This window comes from Hydra viridissima, unplaced genomic scaffold, assembly GCF_058129835.1.
Source record: "Hydra viridissima isolate aposymbiotic clone 2 unplaced genomic scaffold, HvirCarnegie_v1 scaffold_6, whole genome shotgun sequence".
NCBI classification, from domain to species: Eukaryota; Metazoa; Cnidaria; class Hydrozoa; order Anthoathecata; family Hydridae; genus Hydra; species Hydra viridissima.
Genome location: NW_028324305.1, coordinates 18,821,560 through 18,848,647, shown reverse-complemented (window position 1 = coordinate 18,848,647; position 27,088 = coordinate 18,821,560). Strand labels below are relative to the sequence as shown.

The 27,088-nt window shown below is 30.2% G+C and overlaps 3 protein-coding genes across 3 annotated transcripts; 1 reads left to right on the top strand and 2 right to left on the bottom strand.

The window, feature by feature from the left end:
* Positions 1 to 893: 893 nt before the first annotated feature.
* On the bottom strand, positions 894 to 19,327 carry LOC149887384 (uncharacterized). The gene is made up of 2 exons (XM_090090640.1): positions 19,041 to 19,327; positions 894 to 6,144 (listed from the first exon to the last, which is right to left on the bottom strand). The coding sequence occupies exon 2, from the start codon at positions 6,133 to 6,135 to the stop codon at positions 1,855 to 1,857; it is 4,281 nt and encodes a 1,426-aa protein (XP_089946766.1). The 5' UTR covers positions 6,136 to 6,144; positions 19,041 to 19,327; the 3' UTR covers positions 894 to 1,854.
* On the bottom strand, positions 19,117 to 23,201 carry LOC149887383 (uncharacterized). Its single transcript, XM_090090644.1, has 2 exons — positions 21,005 to 23,201; positions 19,117 to 20,962 (listed from the first exon to the last, which is right to left on the bottom strand). Exon 1 carries the CDS (start codon positions 22,243 to 22,245, stop codon positions 21,904 to 21,906), a length of 342 nt encoding a protein of 113 aa, XP_089946770.1. The 5' UTR covers positions 22,246 to 23,201; the 3' UTR covers positions 19,117 to 20,962; positions 21,005 to 21,903.
* LOC149887382 (uncharacterized) lies at positions 19,412 to 27,077 on the top strand. Its single transcript, XM_090090641.1, has 3 exons — positions 19,412 to 19,812; positions 19,898 to 19,939; positions 25,016 to 27,077. Exons 1-3 carry the CDS (start codon positions 19,741 to 19,743, stop codon positions 26,735 to 26,737), a joined length of 1,836 nt encoding a protein of 611 aa, XP_089946767.1. The 5' UTR covers positions 19,412 to 19,740; the 3' UTR covers positions 26,738 to 27,077.
* The last annotated feature ends 11 nt before the right edge of the window (positions 27,078 to 27,088 follow it).

Genomic DNA, 27,088 nt, shown 5'->3' with positions numbered 1-27,088 from the left:
TAAAAACTTGTTTATTGTTGCAGTTAGACTTTAATGATTAGTTTGGATTGAGCTTCTTTTTTTGATTAAACCTTTTTAAAGTCATTCAATATATATTAAACTCGGTTCTTATAACATTGAGTGTTTTTTCTTCATAAACTTTATGTTGTTTTCATTGTTTCCCTTTGTTTTGTAATTCTTTTTATTTTGTTCATAATCATATCTGTAAAAAAGAAATTATCTTGAAAACTTTTGTATGTTTGCTGTAAAAGACATACAGTCAAATGAATAACTGTAATACAAGCTATTCGTTTGACTGTATGTCTTTTACACAAAAACATAAAAAGTCTAATATTGAGCACTTTAATTCTCCGATCGTTGCGCATCACATAATCAAAGGTCAATATGCCTCTTTAGGCATAGCTAGCATATGGATGACAATATCTTTGATAAAAATTGTAACCAAGTGATAGATTTATATACCATTACATTCCTAACACACACACACAAGTTCAAAGTACAATTGTTGTAAACCAATCAGGTATAAATGAAAAAATGCTGTATTTTCTTTTTTTTAATGCCGCGGAAAACCTTGTGATAAACTATTAGGAATTAACAATAAAGGCAGCATAATGTTTAACTCTAGAAACTAAGAAAGTTCAAACTTTTTGAAATCAAAAACGTTACTCCCAATACAGTTGTTTATAATCTATAGAACGCCGCAGAGTTTTCGTTTTAATCAAAAACAGCTTCAACCTCTACCCGATGCTAATATAATTTACTAGCACAACCAGATGATTAAAACATCTCGTTTCTGGCGGATGAGTTTAATCAATTATTTCCTGCTTGTTGATACATTTCTTTATGTCGAAGAGATTTTTTATGATGGTTTCAACTAAAGGTTCTTGTTTTTTTTTCTTTTTTAAAGTTGCAACGACCTTAAACATATACTGTTATATCCTTTACTATTCCGAATAAAAAAAAAACTTTAAATAAACTTTCTGTTATTAAATTATTATCCATGTGGCCAGAAAACGTGTTGTTCGCCTAATTCGAAACATCACTGCTAAGTTCAAAAACTTTATTATACGATATTGCTCTTCTTCACACCGTTAAGCCTAACCAATAGTTTTTTTGGCTATTTTTTAACCCCAAAGCATGAGTTTCTGAAGTTACTTGGGTTTCAATCCCCTTAGTTTCAAAACAATTTCTTTCAAAACAGCGAATACCCAAGCTAACAAGAACTACGGGAATTGGCTTTCTTGAGCTCTAGTTAAGCTAAACATATGCATAAAAACAAAAAATTTCCGGTATTATTGTCACCATACACGTAGTAGTGATTGTTGTGAAACTTATAATAGAAACTTCTAATCAAGCTATTATTGTAATTGTTAGCACCATTTTTATTGTTGGTATTTTAGAGAGATTTAAAAACACAGGTATTAGCAGCAAATATATTGATCGTTTATATTGATTGTTTTTCTTATTAATAAGTGTAACACACATGGATTGTATACTGCCATCAGAAAAGCGTCTACATAAAAAAACTAAAAACGATTAAATCCATCCAGCATCTAATTTAAATGATAGTAAGCCTTTTCGTGCTATAATAAATCAATGTCCGTTGGAAGTTTTTTTATCAGGTCAAATCATCACACAAAAAAAATGTAAGAATGTGTTTATCAGAAGAAAACTTTGTCGCCCTTTCTCCCTAATATATCTCTAACATACTTAAAACAAAGATGAAATATTACTATTTAAAAAAATTTCATCATTACTGCAGTGTTTGTCTTGTTTCTACCATGATTAATTTTTGCTCAAACCAGAAACTCTATTTTCTATAGAATCACAACAAATTGGCAAATTTTAATGTTTTTAAGTATTACTTTCACCTTTAGTGCCATCTTCAATATCTCGATAGTGCTCCTTAAACTCAGTTTCTTCATCGTTGTAAGTTGCAATCGCATTTTTACGAAGATAATCACATGTAGCTTCTAATTCTTTTGCAAGTTCTTTCAATACTTTATCTGAGCTTTTGGTTTGTAAAGTTTCACTTGAAACATTTTCTTCATCTTTTCTTTCATTTTTATTCCTGATGATACTCTCATGCTGGGCCTGAAATTCAAATATTTCCTTTTTAAGTTCTAAAAACTTATATTTATTTGCAATTACTTCCTTAGTTTTCTGAACATGATGAGGTGCAATTTCAGAGATATAGTTTATAAATCTTTGAGTCTCTGTTACTGACTTCATCCAACTTTCTGAATAAATGGCTTTTTCTTTTTCTGAAAACTGTACTGGCTGGATTTCATTTTGTTTTGCTGCAAGATACCTGTAAGGCTCGCTGTCGAAGCAATACAAGGTTGCTTTATCTAATTTTATCAATCCTTGAAGACAATCCGAAAGGAAACTTCTGAGGGTTGGTAAGGTGTCTCCTGGCTTATAATTTGTTCCTCTAGAGTTTGTAAAACAGAACAAGATATTTCTGGCAGCATCGCGATGAAAATAGGTCAAAAGCTCCTTTAAACTGTATCTGAATATAATATCAAGTCTTCGGTTGTTTGGTTTCAATAAAATACAAATCGCACTTAGTTCTTCAAAACTTGAAAGCATATCAAAAATGTTTTTAAAGTTTTTAATATCTTGATCTACACCTCTCGAATCACCGTAACCAGGGGTATCGATCAGTGTAATGAAGTAACGTTCGTATGGAAAGCAATAAGTTTTACATATTTGAGTTGATGACTGTCCTGACAGTTGGATTTCATTCGAATCGTGCCCGGTCAATACTGTAATCTCATTAGAATCATTATCCGTTAATGTAAATTTGCAGTGTATTAGGTTAAGGAGAACATTTGACTCAGCATCTTCTAAGCTTGAATACGCACTAAAATTTTTAAACCCGTTTACCCATGTAGATTTTCCCACTCCAGTTTCTCCAATAATCAGGATATTCATTTTTTTTAGCGGTTCTAGTATTGAAAGAAATTCATTTAGGTTGGCATATTCTTTATATTCCTGGCCGTGACCATTTCCCAGACACATAAACTCGTATGTGTCGACCGCAGCGTATCCGCAATCGCAATAAAACATGTTGTCAAATCCATATAGAATTTTGACAGTACATTTTGAACAAAACCATTGAACTTTAGTACCTGGAAAGCAGTTTTTATCTATGCAGTTGATAAATAAATATGTTATCTGAACAGGTTTTGAGCCTGTTGTTACCATTTCAGACTTACTTCTTGCAAGATGACTTAACAATCCTATTTTTTTGCTAGCAGCACTTATTAAAGTGATCGGCTGCAATTCGGAAATATATTTAAACATTCTTCGTGCCTCCTGAGAAAAGTTTCTCGAAATCATTTCTTTTCTTTCATATTGATAATTCTTTGAGACCCCATTAAACCAAAACGTGTTGTTTGCCAATTCAAGGTCACTAATTTGATTTTTTGTAAGAACTAATTTTAAAGCATCTTCGCTTTTTTTTTCAAAACTAATGTCTGTATAACAAAACGTTATATTTTTGCTAACATTTTGTTCCAATTTTTTAAGCACTTCAATAATGGGTTGAACTTTGGATATCAAACTTGACTCTTTAGATGTCAGTAAAAAACAAATACTATGTATATTTCTGAAAGGTGAAAGTTTTTTGAAAATGTTTTCAATAATTCTTTTGATATGCTCAACTTCTCTATAGTATAAAGTTGCAGGCGTGTAAATCAAGTTAATTGCCCAAGAAATGTTTTGAAAGCTGTAAATTTTACATTTTACAACCTGTGATTCTTGATCTCCGTCCATTTTCTTTTCGTTACTGGATTTAGTTTCTACTATATGGTCTATTTTCCAGCAACCGTTTGATTTGTTATATTCTGAACTTGCGTTTTGGAAATAGTTTTTAACTGCGTCAATCCAAGATGATTCTACCTCACCAGATTCACCAATTAGCAGAATGTTAATTTCTATAGGACATAAGTTGGAACCAATACCTTTAAGAATTTCCCATACTGAACCAACTTTTGATTTGATATTGCCCACATATACATTTGCATTTAAAAAATTGCTCCAGTTGTAAAATGTATATTTCATAAAATTGTATCTACAAGGTTTCAGTTCAAAAACGTGTTCAATCATTCTATGAGTCTCTGTTAATGACTTCTCCAAACTTAAATAAAAATTAGCTTTCAATTCATTAGGAAACTGTGCTCGGTCTTTTTCATTTCTGATTGCTTCAAGAAACCTATAAGCCTCATTTTCAAAGTCATATACAGTACTTTTTTCAATTGGTATGTTATTAGTAGGGTATTTTGAAAAATTTTCTTTTAAATACTTCGCGTAGTTTTCAGAACTGTAAAAATAAGTCCTTGAATTTGTAAAACAAAACATTACATTTTTGCAGAGGTCATCTGAAAATGCTTTTTGCAGCTCCGTAACGATATTATGCACTTCGTTAATCAGGTTGGATTTTTTCGGCTTCATTAAAAAGCAGATACCATTTACCTTTTTAAGAGTTGTAATTATATTTAGAATTCTGGTTATATACTGCTTTCTTCTAATATCTTTTTTCTCCAAGGCTTTTGGAGCATCAATCAAGCTTATTAAATTGTTGTTGAATGGGAAACTATAGGGCTTGCAAATTTGATATGAAGATTGTTCTGATTTTTGTTTATTGCTTGTTTCTGTTTGAATATTTACGGCTATTTCATTGACTTCTTTATCCGTTAAGTTGATAAAAAATGGTTTCACATTGTTGGGTGAACCTAACTCATGTTCTTTTATGCTGAAGTAAGTGAGGTAGTTAACAAATCCATTTATCCATACTGATTTTCCCACACCAGACTCACTAAGAATCAAAATATTTATCTTCTCAAAAGGGATAAGCTTTCTCAATAATTCTTTTAGGTTGTAATGTTCTTCATATTTATTGTGATCACTGTACGGACACTTAAATTTGTAAGTATCAATTAAAGCGCTACCACAGAGACAATAAAAATTACCGTCAAATCCAAATTGAACTTTTTCTTCGCAGTTTGGACAAAACCATTGGTGCTCAGTGTCTGTTGGAAGTTTCATATTGCCGCTTGCTTTAGAAGTTTGAGCGCAAAGTTCACTAGGGCAAGCAATTGATAAAAATGCTCTGTTATCTGAGCTTATGTATGTAGGTGACATTCTAATTTTACTCTTTGCAAAATGCTTAGGTTTTGCGGAGTCATTGTTGATATTACCACACACAACTTCGTTATAACTGCAATCCTTTTGATCAAGAGCAAATTGCATCAAAAAAGGTTGCATTTCAGAAATATCTTTGAACAATCTGTCAATCTCAGCTACTGACTTCTGAAAGCTATACAAATAGATTGATTCCCTATCTTTTGGAATTCGCTCTTGATTATTTTTTTCATTAGTAGCGTGAAGAAGCTTAATCCATTCGTTTTCAAAGCAATACACTCTACTTTCGTCAAGTGGAATATTCATTTGTGGAGTATTTAAAACATCTATTAAACTCTTTTTGAAATTTCCTAGACCATAAAAATAAGTTCTTGTCTTCGCTAAGCAAAACGCAATATTTTTAGTGAAATCATTTTGTAGAGAACTAGAGATTTTCTTAATGACATCATGAATTTTGTTAACAAGTCGTGAACCATTTGTCTTCAAAAAAATGCAAACACCATTTATCTGTTTAATGCTGTTTGATGCTGTGCTAAGAGTTTTCACTAAATTTTTTTGGTACTGCTCTATGCCACTTTCAGTACAAAGTGTGGGCGTGTCAACCAACGTAATAGCGTAACTTTTGTATAAAAAATTCCATTTAAAATGCTCCCCTTTTCGCTGATCCTCTTTTGAACAATTCTCAGCGTTCATCGAAAGTTGAGAAAACAATTTATTAGTGTCGTCCATTACAATAATTGTAGATTTGTCACCGGGATTACTTGACCTTTCATTTATTAAGCTTACATACTTCAAAGTTCCATTAATCCAAGCCGATTTTCCTGCACCAGATTCGCTAAGAATTAGAATGGTCAACTCTTTTTCATTTAAAACTGGTGTGGTTTGCTGATAAATAATTGATTGCTCAACATTTGTTTCTTTTGCATGAGGTGCATCTGTATTGCTCTCTCTCCGCTCATTTTTTTGACTGTCAGATTGGTGGTCCATTTAGCTAATCTATTTTTAAAATTAGGAAAGTAAATTACCTTTATGAAAATTGTTCAAAAAGGAAAATCATCATCTTTTTGTTCAAATATCTATACTTTAAGATGTTAATAGCTTAAATAATTTAACTATTTTAAGATGACGCTAAATATATCGGCTTTTCTTTTATTAAACTATTATTGACCCTTAAATGTTATAACCTAACTATTGTTAATCCAGCGTTTGTAAGCTTTTAGCTTTCTGGTTCTTGGTTTTAATAGCTTAGTTAGATTTGCTTTTGGAATTTAATAAGTTTGTTAAGGTCTTTCCAGTAAACACAACCTATAGGGACCCGCGTGTTTTTTATCTGGGAAATAGGGTTGGGTTGCAGACGGATTTTAGAGGGGGTTCAACCAGGGACCCAATCGGTGAAACCGATTTATTATAATAAAAGCTTATGATGTGCATGCATTAAATTTATAAAAATACTTTACAAGGCAAATGTGGTGTTCTTCGCAAGCCATTTCTATTTAATGTTAAAAGATGACTTCCCTTAAAAGTAAATACAAAAGTAATGAAGAAATTAGCGGTATTAAATTATCAAGTAACAACTTTACATCATCAGCATCATTTGATATAAATGAAGAAAACAATTTTGCAAATATTATTGATTATTTTCAAACTCATTTTGATAATTTTTTTACTTCTTTAAGTGATGAAAGTCCAACTATTGTTGTTGAAGCGTCGACTGCTGATTCAAAAAGTTTTAATAAAACATATATAAATGTTAATTTTGAATCTATGAAAGAGGATTACAATTTTGCTGGTCTGGAGTTAGATAAATGTTGTGAATGGGTGTATCGTTACTTTGATTCCGATAAAGAGAATGAAAACGAATCTTTTAAAGTTTCTAATGAGGAAGCAAACGAATTACTAGTATTCAAGATGACCTTGTTAAATGGGCTACAAATTACAATGTTTCTCAAAGCATTATAACAGGACTTCTCAATATTTTGCAAAAAAATGGTTTAGATGTTCCTAAAGAAGCAAGGACACTTTTGCATTTTTTTGGAATAAAGTACTGGTTTCAAAATTGACTAAAGAATCTCAAAGGTTGGCTGATATATGTCAACTAACATTACATATGAACATTGATGGTATTCTTTATTTAACAATTTAAAGGCTGGTCTCTGGCCTGTTTTAGGATGTATTGCATACAGCATCGGAGAATATTGTCATAAGATCATACACCCAGATAAATTATATCTTCGAACAGAGCTGATTCAATTTTTTTTTTCAAAGAAGAGATCTGGATGATTCAAAGAAGAGATCCTCCCTATCATTTTGGGATTCACCTAAGACAGAGTTGAGTTTTGGGATGATTACTGGTTTTTTATAAGACTGCATGCAATCATTTTGTATTGGTGTTCAATGGCGACCTAAATATTTGTGGCTAAATGGACCATTCACCTGTAAGTTATCGCAAACTATAGTTTCTGAAATATCTGACAAGCTGATAATAATACAGCCCCAGTTATTGCAGTATTTTGTTCAGTTTTTCCCGATATTTATAACAATGTAATTTGTAACAATGAACATTCTCTAACTTGTGACAATAACAAAAACAAAATAAGATTTTTAATTTCGTAGTTTTAAAAAACATTACAAATCATTTAAATTAGTAGTGCAATATATATATATATATATATATATATATATATATATATATATATATATATATATATATATATATATATATATATATATATATATAGTATTGTAGAAATTATGTTAATACTTCCAGTAAGAGTAAATCTATATTATCGCTCCTTCAAGTTGAGCACTCTCTAATATATTCGGTTACATTAAATAATTATAAATTATGAAGAAACATTATTTCAACTATTCGATGAAGAACGTACCAGTACCATCCAAAAAGCAATACTTAAAATATTTTACGGAGAAAGTCGAATTACTTATAAAACGTATGAGATGGAAAGCTTTGATGTGCGAAAATGATCCTAACCAGAAGCCTGTTTACCATTATGATCTCAAATCAAGAAAATCCCCACCACAGCACCCTGATCTCGTAAGTTTTGAAAATGATTTGCTAAAGCTAATAAAGAATATCTCATTTACTAATATTCAAAATGATTTTCAAAGACAATTGCATCACGACATTGCAAAAGTAAAATCTTCAAATAACTTGTTCGTCTTTGCAGATAAAACTAGAAACATATATGAGCTAGATAAACCTTCGTATCAGAAGCTTTATACTGAAAACATTACTAAAACATACAAAAAGTCTGATATAACACAGTATAACAGTATTAATATTGAGGCTAAAAAAATTGCGAAAAATTTGGACATAGACGATAGAATAGAATGTCTAGCCATGAACACAGCATTTATTACCCTAAAAGACCACAAGGAAAATTTTGTCAATAATCCTCAGTGCCGTTTAATAAACCCCGCTAAACCAGAACTCGGGAAAATTAGCAAAGTGTTATTAGATGATATTAATAGCAGAGTGAGAAAAGCCACCCTCGTGCACCAATGGCATAACACAAGAGAAGTAATAGAGTGGTTCAAGTCCATACCAGACAAAAAGCTATGTACTTTTATTCAATACGACATTAATGAGTTTTACCCTTCTATTTCAAAACAATTACTTCAAGATTCTTTAACACACGCTAAGAAGTTCACCATAATTCCTGATGAATCAATCAATATCATCTACCATACTAGGAAAACTTTACTTTTCACAGGAAATAATATGTGGAGTAAAAAATCAGGCGACCCTGATTTTGACGTTACAATGGGAAGTTTTGACGGAGCCGAACTGTGCGAGTTAGTAGGCCTATTCATATTATATACTATTGCCAGAGAATACGGGCTCAACACCACAGGACTATATAGAGATGATGGTCTCTGCTGCTTCTATAATATCAGCGGCCCTCAGTCAGAAAAAATAAAGAAAAATTTTGTTAACATTTTTAAAGATAAATTCAACCTTACTATCACTATTAGATCTAATTTAAAAATTGTAAACTTCCTCGATACCACACTCAATCTCCTTGACAGCACTTTTCAACCTTACAGAAAACCAGGAGATAACCCTATATATATTAACGTCAACTCCAATCACCCACCTAATATCATCAAATCAATACCGAAAATGATTTCTAACCGCATCAGCAATATATCTTCAAACAAAGAGGTTTTTAATGGAGCCGCACCGTTTTATAACAACGCTCTCAATTCCTGCGGATTTAAAGAAAAAATTTTTTTCAATCAAAACATGCCAAAACGTGGTGCAAGATCTCGAAAACGAAACGTTATTTGGTTTAACCCTCCGTTCTCACTGAACGTTAGAACAAACGTAGCAAAGACATTTTTGGGTTTAATTGATAAATGCTTTCCAAAAGAACATAAATTCCACAAACTTTTTAACCGGAACACCGTAAAAGTTAGTTACAGCTGCCTCCCAAATGTTAAGAAAATTATTACTGCTCATAACAAAAGAATACTATCTTATACTATTGACAATAATAGCCAATCATGCAATTGCCGAGAAACCGCTACATGCCCACTAAATGGAAAATGCCTTAAGAAAAACCTTATTTATATTTGCAATGTAAAAACCCAGCAGCAAGAAAAGGGGCATTATTACATTGGTCTAACTGAAAAAACTTTTAAAGACAGATGGTATAAGCATAGGAATTCTTTTCGTTATGAAAGTAAAGCAAACTCCACGGAACTTTCTAAATTTGTATGGGAGTGTAAAAGTAAAGGTTTAGAACCCATCCTTACGTGGAACATTCTCGATCAGGCAGAACCATTTAAACCTGGTGGCAATCACTGTAATTTGTGCTTGACTGAAAAGTTCCACATCATTACGTCGAAACTAGGCTTGCTCAATAAAAGAAGCGAGTTAACATCAAAGTGCCGCCATGAAAATAAATTTTTAATAAAAAACTTTAATGCCATCATAGCAGACACTCCATAGCACTTTTTTCGTATTTTTTTCGTATTTTTTGTCGTTACGTCTTTTTACGGTTTATAACATCTGATGATCGCTATTGCGTGAAACTTTAAGTAATGTAATATAAACCAAGCTAATTATTTAGTTTGTATTATAGTAATAATATATATATATATATATATATGCATATAACACATATCGTATATTATAAAATCATTTCAAATATAACTATTTCTAAAGTGATTTAATGTAATTCAAAGATAATGTACTCATTTAAAAATTATTTGTTATGATTAAACTCTCTGCATTTCAATCTTTATATTCATATTTCTATCTGTCCAAACGGGGACTTTTAATTTAAAGATATATATTATACCTCATTTTACAATTAAATGTTTGCCTTATTAGGATGATACACATATCACGTGTATCATCCTAATAAGGCAAACATTTAATTGTAAAAACGCATTATTGTTTACATATCGTACAGATAAACTTAAGTTAATAAACTATAGCAGCAGATTCTGATACTTTGAATATGCTGAGTAACGTGTTATTGACGCTGAATGATAAAAAAATAAAAGACACTTTCGCAATTTGGGAGACGTTGCAGGAAAGTATCCGACTTCAATTATTTTTTCAAGTTATGCTTTACTTGTTAATATAGTCTGGAAATAGTAAAAAAGAATAAGAACATCCAAAATTTATTGATCCCAACAAAAATCAAAAGCTAAAATCTGTTCACAAAAAGTTCTTCAAATAGTGTTTACTTTGCGAATGTTAATTTTTGAACCAATATTTTGTGAAAAACGTTCAATTCTTTCGTTGTTGCCTCTTAAACTGCAAGTTATCAAAATGTTACTATCTTATATCATCCAAAGAAGTCGTTTTAAAGAGAACAATTGAAAAAGGATGGCAAAGGAGCAAATTAAAAAGAATTTTAAAAGAGTAAAAACAGATAGCTGTGGAGAAGATGAAAAGGGAAATTACAAGCAAAACGCTATGGTAGATCTTCAAGTAGTGCTTACTACCAATTATGATCATATTTTGTAATTAAATTCGCATTATTTAACAAATGTTTTATGAAGTTATAGCTCAGGTGAATGTAAGGATAAAATGTCATCAAAGGATATTAATTATAAAAAAGACGTGGTGAGTTTTTAAAACTGTTATTGCTTACTATTATTTAAAAGTTAAAAAAGTCTATTTTTTAACTAAAACTTTAAAAGTTTTGAATAAAAAAATAGGTTTGTTAAATTTTAGACAAAATCTGTTTATGAACTTGTTTTTTAATGATTTTGTTCCCATATTATAGCAGGTTGCTGATATCACGGATTCCAATAGGACCAACCTAGCAAACATTGTGCTTCAAATTTTGAAATCATTTAATTACGTCCGCAGATCAAAAATTCATTTTTTAAGGTTCGAGTTGAGTGTTTTTTTGCTCTAATTGAAAAGTAAAGATTATCGGCTCTAAAACCAAACAATTACATAAATATTACGCCATACAAAACAATAAAAGTTGCTACTAGTGTAGCCTATGGTCATTTAAAACTGTATAAATTTTCAATTGATTCCCTTTCACTATTTCCAGATATAATGGTCGTTTAAAGTTGCTAAATAAAGTGGTTAAGGTTTATTGGCAAAACAATTTTTCTGTTGACCAAAGCCTCTTTATAATGACGTCACTCGAGAAAATTGAATGTTTTGGCTTTTTTTCGGTTTCAGGCCTGAAAATGAAACAGAAGCTATGCAATATACTATATTTACAACAATCAACAAGAATAAGTACAAATGAACACCCTCACTTACTATTTTACATTCAGTTTTTATCACTATTATGAATGATAGAGAATTAAGCTCTGTTTTAACAACTAGTTCGGCTTTGGTTTCATAGTTTTCCTATATAAATCACTCATGAGGGTATGAACTGAAAAACTTAAGGGCTTACAGATGGTTAGGATAGGTACCTGAGAGATTACAATTGCGTTTTATAATTACCTTTTTGTAAGCTAAACTATTTTTTTGCCTCCCCTTTCTACAACCATAATAAAATTCTATTCTCAAAGAACAGTTTTTTAGTCAAAATTAATTAAAAGAGTCGAAGAAGAAAAAAGTTTACAGAAAATTTTCATAAAAATTATCTAAAGGTGCAATCACTTTTAATTAAATAAGTTTGTCAATTTTGATTAAAACAGATTGCTTTTAATTAGAAATTGTCTAGGAAGTCAACATAATGAAAACTCACTTAACACTCTAAGTAAGTTTACATTATGTTGACTTCCTAGACAATTTCTTATTAAAAAAAAAAAAAAAGTGGCATACATGAAGTGCATTACAATAATAAAAAATGGGTAATTTTTTTAAAAATAAATATCTTTTAAGAGGTGTTGATGCTATTTGTTGCTACCATAGTTAATATCTTGTTTTCTCATTCCTAGTTTACATAGTTGAATCGCTCCTAGTGTACATATCTTTCTTTTCTGTATGTAAGAGGCAAAGTAATCAAATAATTATCCGTTATTGGTTACGTTTCCCATTCTATATTTGGATTTTATTGGCAAAATACCAAATCAAGGAAGGGCTTATGAAGAAAATTGGAAGTGCGCTACCCCTTTTAAAGAGAAAATCTTCAATCCTTCGCGGCAAAATGTACCAAAGCAGCAGATCAAACAGTATCTCAATTGATAGCCAACAAGGACTCATCCCCTCAAAGAACTGCTGTGCCTACTAGTGCAACCGGTGGGCTTCCAATTTTATTCACACCCGGCAAGATAGTGGAGCCAAAGTGTTACCTGAAGTTCTTAAAGGCAAGTCAACATTAAATGATACCTTTATCTATAATAACTTGACAATATCAGATGGAAAAGGAAATTCTGGCACAGTTCGAGTCGTTGCACACGTCGTTCGATTTCGTAAGATTTCCGGTGGTTATTTGGAAAACTTGGGTATCGACAGGGGCAAATGTTCTCTCAAGTTTTGTTTAAGCATTGAAAATACTTAAAAAGAAACTTGTGGGCCACAAAAACAACATTTGACTCAAAGGATGGCGAAGACACTAGGGTCAAGACACAAATTCTCGTAGTAGTATCAGAAGATTTGTTACGAACACACTCTTATATTGATCAAGTCTGGTCATTGATCAATTCAAATGGACTTAAACTGATTTTGGCTTGTGACATTTAGATTGAAAATGTAATGTGTGATCTGCAAACCCACTCAAGTATGCACTCATTCGCATGGTATGATATAGACTGCAAAAGTCTTGCCCACTTTGGAAACTTGCGAACACTGCACTCAATCAAATCTAGTCTCCAGTCTCTTGATCAATGTTGCTGATGCAAAAATACATTCATAAAAGTTACGCAATTCAACTCGAAAGCCAATCATCAGCGTACCCGACTATACTCTAATTCTGTAAATCATCCCACGAACGAAGTTGCATCTCCTTTTAGGAATTGTAAATAATCATTTCAAGTTGAGAAGTGGTTAGCAGAACCACACATTCAACTGAGCTCCTATCATGGGGGTCAGTTTGAGGAAAATGAATGCAGAAAGCTTTTAAACAATATGGAAGTTCTACTGCAACTTGCTAAGACAATTTTGGTCCCTAAACATGTTTTTCTTGATTGAAGTATTCAATCATGATTCCATTTATCAAGGCTTGCTTCAGCCGGATTATTCTGGAATAATCGAACCTTCAAAGAGATGGTAATTGATAATTTGATTGTGCAAGCGTAACACCCAAAACTCATACTGTCTTCTACGACCTCAAGGATTTCCTTAGCCATAAATAATCCTCCTTTGGACCCTATATTGAACAATCCATTGAAACAGCACATTAACATTTTTATCAATATTTGCCAAGTTGCAAGAAGGAAAAAATCATCCAGAGTTCAAAGCAAGATATTTGAGCTGCTTGACCAACCTGAATATTATGCATATTTAATCAACTGCTTGCAGAACCTTCTTTATTTGAGATTAGCATAAGTTATTAAGACATTTGAATCCTTAAAAGCTATTTTTTTTATTTTAAATAAATAGGTATTGAGAAATTAGAGCTAGAAAGAGAGTTTCAGAGCATTTCTGCTAAAAGAGTGACACACATGTCAAAAACCAAGGACATTTTTTAAGAAAATTAAAGAATATAAGCTTATATGTTATCAGAGAATGCTCCTTCACAGAAATAGAACAAAATAAGCAGTTAAACTATAGCTTTGTTATCTTATTTTTTGCAGATTTAGGTACTTCAGTGGGTTTCGAGTGTCAAAAAGCTGTATATAAGGACTCCAAAATATGGTTTTCTTGTTGGAACCCCTTTGTCTAGCTTGTAAACCATTTTTGTGGATATTAATGTATTTTGTCAATAGCTTACACCTTAGAAAATCCTGAGATTTTGGAATTATGGGAAAGGCAAGTCTAATGATGCTCTGAATAGCGGAATCATTATTTTGCCTTATTGAATGAAAATCGAACAAGTAGCAAAAAAACAATATTAATCAAAAGTTTTGCAATAACCTAGTAGAAGCCTCATGAAACCCAATTGTTCAAAATAGTGGTCAGAAATGACAATAATCGGAAACATTTAAAGGCGGAAATGTCAAAAAATGAAGAAAAAACTTAACTGAAACTGCCATAAATCCTGAACTAGTAAACCAATTCATCTGAAACTTTATTTAGAGCTTGGTGTGGTCATAGGCTTTATTTTCACAAATTGTCATGAAGTTATAAGGAGTGGTATTTACTATGCAGATGTTTTTCATCGACGCACTGATGTAGAATCATCACTCAACAACATAGCAAAATAACCTGATGTGTAAGCTTCACCCATAAGGGTGGCAACATTTCTTAGTATTTCGAGAGTTTCTCGCTGGTTTTTTAAATATCCACAATTTAGTGCCTCGTAAATGTGAGGCTATGTTTTATAAAATATTCAACTTTGTTTCTAAATTAATTTTGTTTTTGTTGCGGTATTTAGCTGATTGTAATTCTCAAGATAAGAATGACAATCAGCTAATTACCGCAATGTTTATCTAAATTAACCTCTAAAGGTTGAGGAGGTTTATTTCTAGAGAAAGATATTATAATGATATCAAAGTGCGCAGAAATTATGAATAAATGTTATTAATGTCTATACCCTGTAGCGTTACCTGATCTACTAATAAAGCGTTAACAAATGAGCCTATATTTGTTTTTGGTAAATGATATTTTAGTTACCTAAATACTGTTCACTATTGAAAGCGCGAATTGATGTACCTTCAGGTTCTCAATTTCGTTTCCGGAGTAAATGTAAAACCTTGTGGGGAAAACTATTATTTTTATTTTTATAATTACTTGTACTAGTGATAATAGCTAATGCTGCTGTAGAGGCAGTAATAAATATTTCAGACGCAAAGCTGATTTTGAAAACAGACGCCTTAATAACATTATTAAAAAGCAGGAATCTTAGTAAAGTTACTAAGAAAGATCTAATAACATAAGTCTTGCATTAAAACCCGTCATGTCAATTCTTTAAAACAAGAAGCTAAATTAAGGGCATATAATTTTAATTTGAATAAAAGTATCGGGAAAAATTAAGGAATCTCAGGTGGTAAATAAGCAGGTATTATAGATTATGTAATATAATTTGTTAAAATGCTGTTTGACCAAACAACATACTTTGACTGTGTTATAGAAAATAATTTAACTAATAATCAAATTAAGCTCAAATTAGAAATTGAGTACAATAGCTATTAATAAGGAACTTAATTTTTTTTTTGCACGCAAGTTGAAGTTTAGATAATACTAAAATGATGAAGAGATAACCTGTGATTGAATTTATATCATATTTACACAACGTGTTTTTAAGACTATTTTCAAACAGGTTACATTTGAAATGAGTAAACAAACGTGCCACTTTTTTCGGCTATTTTAAAACTAAAATATGGCTATTTGAAAACCGATAATAAAAGCTCAAAACTTAAAACAGAAAAACAATAACATAGCGGTTAAAGACAATAAGTGTAACAATAAGCGCAACTTAGCCGTGACCAAGCTTTAAAAGTCTTTTTTTTTTCTGATTTGATAAACGTTAGAGAAAGTTCTCTAAAATTCTCGTTATGAACATTCAGTTGCCTTTTGACCGATTGTTTTTTTTATACGACCTTCCTATAATTATTGAAACTTTTCATTCCATTTCAAGGATCATTAAATTATATTTTGAAGCTGGATTTATATTTGCAGCCTGTGAATCCCATCAGAACCCCAGCGATGATGTCAATCTTAGCGCTATATCAAATTACGTTTTTATCTGATGCACTAACTACAACAATACACGCGGTCTAAATGTAAAATTTAAAAGAAACTACAATAAAGATAGTTTTCTCGGTAAGCCTAGTTATTTTGAACAGCATTTTTTACCTTTGAAATGCATTTTCAAAAAAAATTATTGTCGTTGTCACAAGCAAAACGAGTAAGTCCAAAAAACTAAGCTTTATTGGACATTCGAAAAACTTTATTTTGTCAATATAATATAATCATCCAAAAATCTCTGTGACTTCCATAATCTTGTAAAATATCATTAAGCAATTTTTAATATAACTTAGCTTTTTTTTTTTTAATATAGGCATTATTTTGTAAATTTTGGACATTAGCAATTTGCCTAAATTATTTTGATATAAGTGGTTTGCTTGGGACAACAACGTTATGTAAAGCTTGAATGCATTGAACTTGCGCAGAAACGCTTAGGAACCCGATAATGCAAACTTGTTAAATCTTACAAACGAGCAAAAAATATTGCTTCTGGAAAAGTTCAACTTACTAATAAATGGATTGCTTCTATGCAGAGTTGTTATGGTAGGCAATAAGATCAAAGCTTTCGAATGGTTGTTCTATGAAAAAGGCCATACACGCAATACTCTTTCATTTCACAAACACAAATGGTCTGCTTGAGCGTTATAACTTTTACCTTCGAGAAACTAATAGCTGCTGCAAATACTGGTCTAAGGACAAAAATGATCACAAACCCTCCAACACATTTACCCTTTCGATAAAGAGTCTACTTCAACCCATTTTTGAGGACATAATGGCTGAGGATTTGTTAACTAAATCATTACATGGAAAAACTCAGAAATGCAAACGAGGCCCTAAATAAAGTCAAATGCTCAATTTAAACAAAAGTTGTATTTGGCGAGGTTAGAATTATTTTGTTCTCTCTCCCATTTTAAAAGGTTGGGAGAAAATAAGTTATTAATTTTTGTAAGTAATGATTACTTTTAAAATACGCTTTACCATTTAAATTTTCTTCTAAATAATTTGTTTCAGCATAGATTATATAAAGCATAAGTTATTGTTTCTTCGAAAATTAAAGCTAAAATTTTAAGTAATTTTTACTTTTAAAAATAAAATCAAAAACTTTCTCTCAACGTTTAAAATTGGAGATAGAACAAAATAATTCTAAACTCGCGATTTGACGACAGGGAATAGGAGAAGTTGTTAATAAATTGAAAATAATAAAGTTTGTAGATCCATATAAAACTGGTGCTTACTAAGCAGATAACTTATACTTTGAACATTTTGTTTTCGTTTTCCATTATTCTCCGTGTAAAATTTATGGATACTTTAACTCAAAACATGATAACTGGAGAAAGAATTGAACACAAGACTTAATAATTTAAAATTATGTTTATGCTGATCTGATACTTTTGAAAAATAATAAATTTTACATAAAAATCTAATTTCTTATCACTACTTCAAAAGTATCATATTTAATAGTTAAAATTCACACTTTTTCCGCCATTATAGAATTTATATTAAAAAAAGAAAAAAAGCTTTCGTTACGGAAATTTCTTCATTAACTGTATTTTATAGTTTTGTTAAACTAAAAAGGGTTATAATAATGATTCGCAGATAATAGTCATTTCACATCCCTACCGCCTGAAGGCAATTTTTAGGAATAGAAAGTATTAGCTTTTGCGATTGTTAGAAATTAACTGCTTTCAAAAAGAAAAACACGCCTTCAAATTATTTATAATTTGAAAGTATTACTTAAAAACAATATATAAACATAAGTTTACTTATAGAGATTGTTTACTAAAAGACTGAAGATATATATATTTAGTTACATTTAGTTATTCATAAAAAATTATTTATATTGGTTTAGTTATGCTAATTTGATTGTTTTATGTTATCTGTCTCACCTTATTTACAATAATTTATTCAAATTGATTCATTAACATGAAGTTTGTTGTAATAAATTATTATCAAAATAAATGACTAAACGTAAGTAATTATTTCAGATAAACCAATGTAAATAAGTTACGTAAAGTAAATTAAAATTTATTAGGTAATATTTATCATTTTAGGTAACTTTATTACATTAATTTATCTAAATTCTTCTTATATTAAGTCGCTTTTTTAAAATTAGTTCTTTGATTTATTAAGTTTAATAATATCTTTTTATAAAATTTGCTTACATGTAATAATTTGCTCATACAATGTGTTCATAATTTCTTGCTTACATTATTTAGTTTAAACATTTTTTTTTTTACTTTTGTTTAAATTGAAAGTCAATGTTAGGTTTTGTTCATCCTTTGCTCAATATGCATACTAGTGTATTACGAAAATAAAATGAGATTGAAACTTCATATTTAATTAAGCTACTAAAACTTAAGATAAATTGAGGGCCGGTTATGTAAGGTTCCCCATTCTTTTATCGGAAAAAGAAAAATATCTGGTATGTTTCCATGATTGTTATCATAAAGTTATTCTTTAGATCATGTTGATGACAAGAATGAACATTGAACAAATATAAAACATTACTGCTCGTGATATTACATATATATATATATATATATATATATATATATATATATATATATATATATATATATATATATATATATATATATATATATATATATATATATATATATATATTTATAAATAAATTTTTTTATTATCTCACCTTTTACTGTTTAGGAAGCCAAATATCTCCATGTATTCTTATTCAATCAAACGTTTCTAAAAAACACCACCCTTTGATTTTTAATCACATAAGTATCAAACTCATAACCTTCAGAATAGATCCCCTAAGAAATGGTTTTTTATTGGAAAGATAGCGTAAATAACTTTTATTTTCCCAAATGTTTACCAACAGAATCTATATATCTAGAGACACTTTTAACTGATACAAACTGCCTCAATCATACAAAAAAAATTAACGAGCTTCGATGGAGATAATCCTCTAAAAGTAATTTAAAATATTTGGCATTATCTGAAAACTCAAATGAAATTTTCTAAAGATTAGTCATCGAAACTAATTATTGTTGGTTAAGAAAATACTTTCAGTTAGACGTAACTACAAGGTTACACAAGCATTTTTTCGGTGGAAGACAATGGCTGCAAACAAACAATAAAATAATTGCAGGAGTGGTAAAACAATTCTGGGATAAAAGCCGCCATTGGAAGAGTATAATATAAAGATTATGCTCCAAGTTTAAAATAAAAGCTTTAAGTTAGTCAAAACTTTCAGTTGCTATACTATAGTAGTTTGCAAACATAGTCAGCAAGTAAATTGAGCTTATATCGATTATATAAACATAAGAGCTTCAAGAAACAACCGCTAATGGTGAAACTTTTTATAAGGTTTTCAAAATAAAACCAATATGCATTCAATGTATGAACAACTGGCTAAGAAAAGTGATCAACTACCTTTTGGATTGTACCTAGGAAAAAAGGTAAAGATAATTCTTATATCTTATGTAGATATCATTATGGTACACCTACCACAGCAATAAAAGGACTTTTATATTTTTACTTTAGATAAGTGATCAACTATCTTTGGGAATGTACCAAGGAAGAAAGGTAAAGATAATTCTTTTATCTTATGTAGATATCATTATGGTACACCTATCACAGCAATAAAATAACTTTTATATTTAAATAGTAAAAGTACAATGGGTTGCATAAATATAGAGTCACTACTTTTTTTGCATGAAATTTTGTTTTTTTTCAAAATTATCTTTGAAAGCAACTAATTAATACGATTAAAAGCGTATTAAATGTCTTAATTAATTGATTCTCTATCAAATGGTAAATAATTCGAACTCGTTAGGTTAACCAGTCTTGAGTAATTATTAATGCAATTAGAACGTACCGGTATTTCTAATGTAGAAAAAATAAAGAGTCAACTCAAATTTAACACTTAACTTGAAATATCTCAACGAAATGTTATCCGAGCGATCTAAAATTTCGTGGTTGATTTCTTCCGAACTATGTAAACGTTCTTTTGAAAATAAAATTAAGCTATTATTATTATATCTTGAGCTGTTCGCATTGGTAATTATTTGGTAAAGTAAAATGATAAAAATGGGCAGAAAAGCTGCTTCAGACATTGTACGATGACAAATTGTAGATCTGCTAAAAGATAAAACAAAAAGCCAACCAGAAATAGCTCCAGTGTGCAATTTTTCGGTTAAATGTGTACAAACAACGTTGAAAAACCACGAGCTACATAATGGTGTCAAAGATTTACTAAGACTTAGTAGGCTTTTAAAGCAAACTTCAAGAAACCAAAGTTATATCTATCGGAAGGTTAGACAAGACCCTAAAATTTCTTAACGCGAACTTGCTGAAGGATTTCACAAATACGCCTGGTATGGTAATGTTAGTGGATGGACTGTACGAAGATGCCTAAATATAAAAGGTTTAGATTGCTATGTCTCTGCTCAAAAACCACTTTCGCGTGTCTCAGATCGCCTAAAAAAATTAAAGTGGTGTAGAGAAAGACTTACTGGTCTGCAGATGACAGGGCAGAAGTCATTTTCAGCGACGAATCCAATTTTGAGGTAATAAATTGGAAGTCAAGATCAATCACAAAGAGGCTGGCTCGTGAAAAGTTCATAGAGCGTTTTTGTGTACCAAGGATACAATGCGGAGGAGGATCAGTGGAAAAATGGGGATGCTTCTCCCATAAAGAAACAGGGTCATACAACATTTGTAACGGCAGAGTTAACCAGTAAAACTACAAAGAGACCCTCGAACGTAAACTTTTGCCAACAGCCAGAGGTTTTTACGGAAGACGACAACAATGGATTTTTCAGCACGATGGCGCAACGGCTCACACTGCAATCTCGGTTAAAGACTGGCTTGATCTGAAAAATATTAAGATCATGCATTGGCCAGCTCGTTCTCCAGATCTTAATCCCATCGAGGACATTTAGGTTTGGATAGACAAGAGATGGGTCAAAGAGAGCATAGCTAGTGTTGCGCAATTGCAGCAGACCTTAGGAAAGCTTTGGAAAGAATTTCCAAGAGAATTATGCATCCACTAGTTAAATCTATGCCTAGAAGTATTCGTGCATGTGTGAAAGTTCGTGGTGCGCATACAAAATACTAAAATGCACCCTGACTCTATATTTTTGCTCTGTCTTTTTGTTTGTTTTTTTTAACAGTTGTATATATTTCTCATAAGAAAGTATATTAAATTACTTTTTTTCAAAAAATTATTTTTCTTATTTTATTCATAAAACCACTGTTAACAAAATTTAAAAAATGTAAATTACTAAATTGCTTTCTTTGCTTTTAATTTTAAAAAAATATTTAAAAAATCATATTAAAAATCAACTGACTCTATATTTTTGCAAACCACTCTAATTAATTTTTACGCACACTAAATTTAATATGAAGATGTTTCTCAATCTGAATCACGTTTAATCATAAGAATAAAAATACTTTGAATACTTACTTTGACAAAAATTTATAATCCACATTGTTAAAAATTACTTTCTAATTGATTTTCATTTATTGTTGCTGAACAACAATTCCCGTTAATGGAAATAGAAAAATAAAGTAAGAGCTGGAAAAGGATCCCCAAGAAGCTCAATATTTATTTTACTAGGTGTAACTTTATGCCACTTACACTCATGGCCTGACATGTTTTTAGTATGGTTTTGTTTTCTTTTTTTATTATCTTCATTTTGATTTACATTAATTTTACATGAATCATCGTTTTTACTATCAGCTGATTCATAAACACCATAGTCACAATCTTTATCAATAAAAAATTTAGGTATAAAGTTTTCATTAACATTAACATCAGAAATATCACTATTACTAAATTCTGTTAATTTATTGGATGCAGAGCAATAGAGTTTTCTAAAAGGAATCATTTCATTTAGCCTAAAAAGAATTGCAATACCAATTTTTGCATTATTACTTTTTTTCAAAAAACATATCTAAATATGTTTTCACATGCTTATTGAATCGGTAAAGTGTATATAAAAGTAAAATAGTGCTTATAAAATAGAAATAAAAAAAGAATAACAGTAAGAGAACATCAAAATCAGTTAGTAGTAGCTCTTAAGCATAATTTTATAATTACTGATATTCTCAAAAATCGATGATCCTTAAAGAGCATTTTAGTTATACAACTCATTTATTCCACTCATTTATCTAGGCTACTTTTTATGCAAAAGCTTATACAAATTATACAATGATTAAAATTCAGTTTAAAGATGATTTAAAAATTTTCTGTTTGACTATATTGCGCCAGATATTTACTCATTTTAGTCGGAGAAAAGTAAGGACCTTACACACCAAATTAGCCTATATTTTCATAACTCTAACCGCCATTTAGAAACACATGTAATTTCAAGTTTAAGTTTGTTTTGTTTTTTAAAATACACACAAATAAACCAAAACCCATTGCTTTTTCATATGCGCGTTGCTTAAGGTGAAAACCCCTCAGAAATAAGAAATTTTTGAAAAAAAATATTGTTTTCTTGTTTTGTACAAAATTTATCAGAGATTCACCATTTGAAAAGCATTTTTGAAAATTCGCTATAGATCTTCATTAAAATAGATTTTAATGAACCTTAGTATTTTATGCTTCCTTAACAACCGCTATAACAACGGCACTATTTTTTGCTTTTACTAAAAAATAGTCCAAAATCCTATTTTTTTTATATGAAAATATATCTCATCAAGTAAATTGTATTTTCAATTGTTCAAAACAGCTTGAGTATAAAAATAGTTACTGGAAAGCTGATAAATATATCATAAATCTTGTATAATGGCTAAGGCTTGCAGAGTTAAACAAAAGCTAAAAATAATAAAAGGAAAAAAATATTTAATGTAAAAAAGAACTTAGTTATAAATAATGTTGATATGGATGTAAATATGGAACCGAATATTGTAGATATGAACATAAATGTTTCTACAAGTGTTGAAGAAGTAAATGTAAATATGGGGAAACCAGTTGATTTTAACTTTCTTAATTCTGATGAATTATGTGCTTTTGCTAGAAAAATTAAAAAAATGTCGTCATCAAGAGCAAAATTATCTAGTTTATAATTGCTAGATACCGTTTTATAGATTTAGAAATACTAAATTCTGCAGTTTCTACCCTTAGATGTCCGGAATGTATGTCATCTAAGTTGTTTCTCTCTGAAAATGAAAACAAGAGAAAAGGTTTAGCGTCTTATCTTTATGTTAACTGCTTTTATGTGATTATTCAAGAGAATTTTATACCTCAACATTGAATATACAAAAATGTTTTGATATTGATACCAGGGCTGTATATACTATGAGATCATGTGGTCAAGGCTATTCTGGATTCTAAAGATTTATATCATTAATGGACATGCCTAAACCAATGACTACTAATATTTATAATTTAAATTGTTATAAAACTAATGCAGTAAAATCTGTAGCTGAAGACACTATGATGGATGCTGCTCAAGAATTAACGGCCAATGTTATTGATGTTGCACTTTTGATGCAGTTGTCCATTTTAACATTGGTAGACAAGCTAGTGTTTTAGTTTTAGAAAAAATGAATTTAAGACCTGGAAAGTATTTGTTAAAAGGATGTTGGAAAATTAATCAAAAGCGATTATACTTAGCCATATATAAGAACACAGAGCGAGCAAAGAAACGCAGACAAGTAATTCGTGGAAAAAAGAAGAGTCGATATAACAAATCTCTTAAAAAAGAGCAAAACCCATATCAAACTGGTGCAGTTTAAGATTTAACTTTTTCTATTATATACAGATTTGCATATTTATTTACACTATTTTGAAATTTTTTATGTTAGCATTTTTAAAAGCTGTTTTTCTCAGATGAAGAGTTTTTAAGACGCCGGCCAGCATAGCTAAATAACTAAAAGTTGTGTTAAGCTAAAATTTTAAGTATGAATTTGTTTGACTGTCTTCTGGGATTTAAACCTGACAGATTTTTTTAAAAATTGAATCCAGTCCTTAAATCGGTCAACAGTCATAAAAGTCGGTCAAACTTTTTACATGTACTTTGGACCAATATATTAGCCTATTAAACATTATTATGAAAAATCTGCTTCGTTCATATCAGAGAACTACCTTGTTAGAACAAGTATGCAAAAAAGATTTTGTTAAAATTGTGTACATCTTAAGATACATTGGCCGGAGTCTTTCAATATTTTGGTATTTTTGGCACCTGCTACAGCTACCATCCTACCCAAAAATTTTTTTTTTTGTTTTTCTCAGTTAATTTCGTTATTTGCTTTATGTATATGAAGTTAAGTTTATAAAATATTGGCATTTACTCAAAATAAATTTCAGGGGTTTTCCACCTTAAAAACATCAACTTTCAATTTGTTGCTCTACAACAACCCAGTGCAAGAAAGGGTTAAGCTATTTGTAAATTTAATGCTACTTCAAGGTAAATTAGTTAAAACATACGCGAAGCGTATATGTAAGGCGGTGATTAAAATTATACAGTTAGTCACAAACGCCTGTCATCCTTACATTTGTTGTATTTATATGGTAAAATTTGTTATATTATAATTAAAATTTGTAAACATTACAAAAATACGTCGAGTTTTTTCAATTATGTTTGTTAACAAATTATTGTTGTTATTTAACATCCAATAAAAATATTTTTTTCTTTTACTTTGTTTGGTAAGGTAACTGCAGCTTCAACAACACCCACAGCTTCTAAAGAATTGAACATTTTGATTCTTGGAGCAACTGGAGTGGGAAAATCTACATGGATTAATGGATTCATAAACTACTTAAGCTATTCAACCTTGAAGGAAGCAGAATATAACGAGCTAATCTCTTTCATACCTACTAAATTCACATTGTTAGATGATGATTATAATGAATATACTGTGTGTACTGGGGAAGACGTTAATGAAAATTATAATATAGGACAGTCTTCAACTCAAAAGTGCAAGTCTTATAAGTTTCCGTTTGAAAATTTTCAGGTTACATTGATTGATACACCTGGTATTGGCGACGTAAGAGGAATTAATCAAGACAAAATAAACATGAAACATATACTTGAAGAAATATCTAACTTTCAAGAGTTACATGGTATTTGTATTTTGTTTAAAGCAAACGAATCTAGGTTAAATGCTATGTTTAAATATTGCATAAAAGAGTTGCTTACACACTTACATCAGGAAGCAGGCAAAAACATTATTTATTGTTTTACGAATTCAAGGGAAAACTTTTATAAGCCAGGAGCCACTTTAAAATGCTTAAAAGAATTTTTTTCTCAAAACATGCATTTTAAGTTTACATTTGAAAAAAACACCGTTTATTGTTTCGACAGTGAGTCTTTCAGGTATCTAGCTGCTATTAAAAACAAACATAACCCCATGCATTTTGAAGAAAAAGAAAAGAGCAACTTTTTAGAAAGTTGGGACAAGGCTACAAAGGAAACTCGGAGATTGATAACGTATATTTCTAATTTACAACCCCATGTTGTTAGAAGCACTCTAACCCTAAATAATGCAAGAGATATGATTTTTAAACTAATTCGGCCGATAGCAGATGTAAGCGATAATATGCTCCGTAACAGTACTCTAATGACTGAGAGCATCAATGATCTAAAATCTACAACAGCTAATTTAGAAAGTTTAAAACAAAAACTTAAAAGTGAGCAAGTAGTGTTGAAAAGAAATGAAATTCCATATCCCAAAACTGTGTGCACAAACGCAAGTTGCAAAAAAACTTTTGGTAATGAAATTCAATATAATGCTTGTCATGATCATTGCTATTTAAGCAATGTTTCTATGGAGACTATTGGCGATGAAGGATTAAAATCATGCGCTTGCATGGCAAACAATCAGTGTACTAATGGTAGTTGTCAACACAGTTATAAGGAACACAAGCATATTTATTACGAAACGTATACCGTTCTTGAAACTATTGTGGATAAAGATATAGAAAAGCGTTTTTCAAGCGAAAACTCTGCATTAACATTAAAAGAAGAAATGATTAAAAAGAAACAAACTTTACTTGAAACCTTCACTCAAGAACTTCAAGAACTTGAAAAAGCAAGCATTAAGTTCGCTACTTTCCTAAAAGACCATGCGCTTGCCCCTTATAACAATGAAGTAGTAGAATACATGAGCTATTTGGTTAAAGAAGAAGAAACAAATAATCTCAATGGCGAGCAAAGTGTTAACAAACTTCTCTCATTGAAAAAAAGTCTTGAGTCTTACAAAGAGGAAGTTAAATATTTGGAGGTTGAAATGAAAAAAAATCAATCCTTAAGCAACTTGAGTTGCGCCGATATTGAAAATACGATAAATGCATTATACAGTCTTAATCATTCTGGAAAATATATCCAAGAAACAATTAAAATCATAAATCTGAAAGCACCGAATTATTCTTAAGGAATTTAAAAGCAAAGATTTAAAAATTGATATAAACAGATATGAAAAAGATAGTTAAAACCGCATATTTGAATCCGATTTTATTTTTTACTTCATTCTTTTGTTTTTAAATAAGTTAATTTCAACTGAATGCTTAAACTTGACGTTTTTTAAAATTTCTTTGTTCACGTTTTTGTCACTTTAAGAGAGTTTATTTATTTTAACACCTTTAGTTTAATATTTCCCTTTCGTGTTTTTCTAATCAAGCTTAACTTTATTATCTCACACTTTGTGGTAACACTCATGTTATTCTTTTTTATATATCTTTTTTAAGTTAAGTAGAAAATAAATTTGTTTATGTTAATTTTCATT

Excerpts from the sequence above, each read along its gene's own strand:
- LOC149887384 (XM_090090640.1), bottom strand. The coding sequence starts at position 6,135 with ATGGACCACCAATCTGACAGTCAAAAAAATGAGCGGAGAGAGAGCAAT.
- LOC149887382 (XM_090090641.1), top strand. The coding sequence starts at position 19,741 with ATGCATTCAATGTATGAACAACTGGCTAAGAAAAGTGATCAACTACCT. Across the intron at positions 19,813-19,897 it reads GATTGTACCTAGGAAAAAAG|ATAAGTGATCAACTATCTTT; the intron begins GTAAAGATAATT and ends TTTTTACTTTAG. Across the intron at positions 19,940-25,015 it reads GAATGTACCAAGGAAGAAAG|GTAACTGCAGCTTCAACAAC; the intron begins GTAAAGATAATT and ends TTGTTTGGTAAG.
- LOC149887383 (XM_090090644.1), bottom strand. The coding sequence starts at position 22,245 with ATGATTCCTTTTAGAAAACTCTATTGCTCTGCATCCAATAAATTAACA.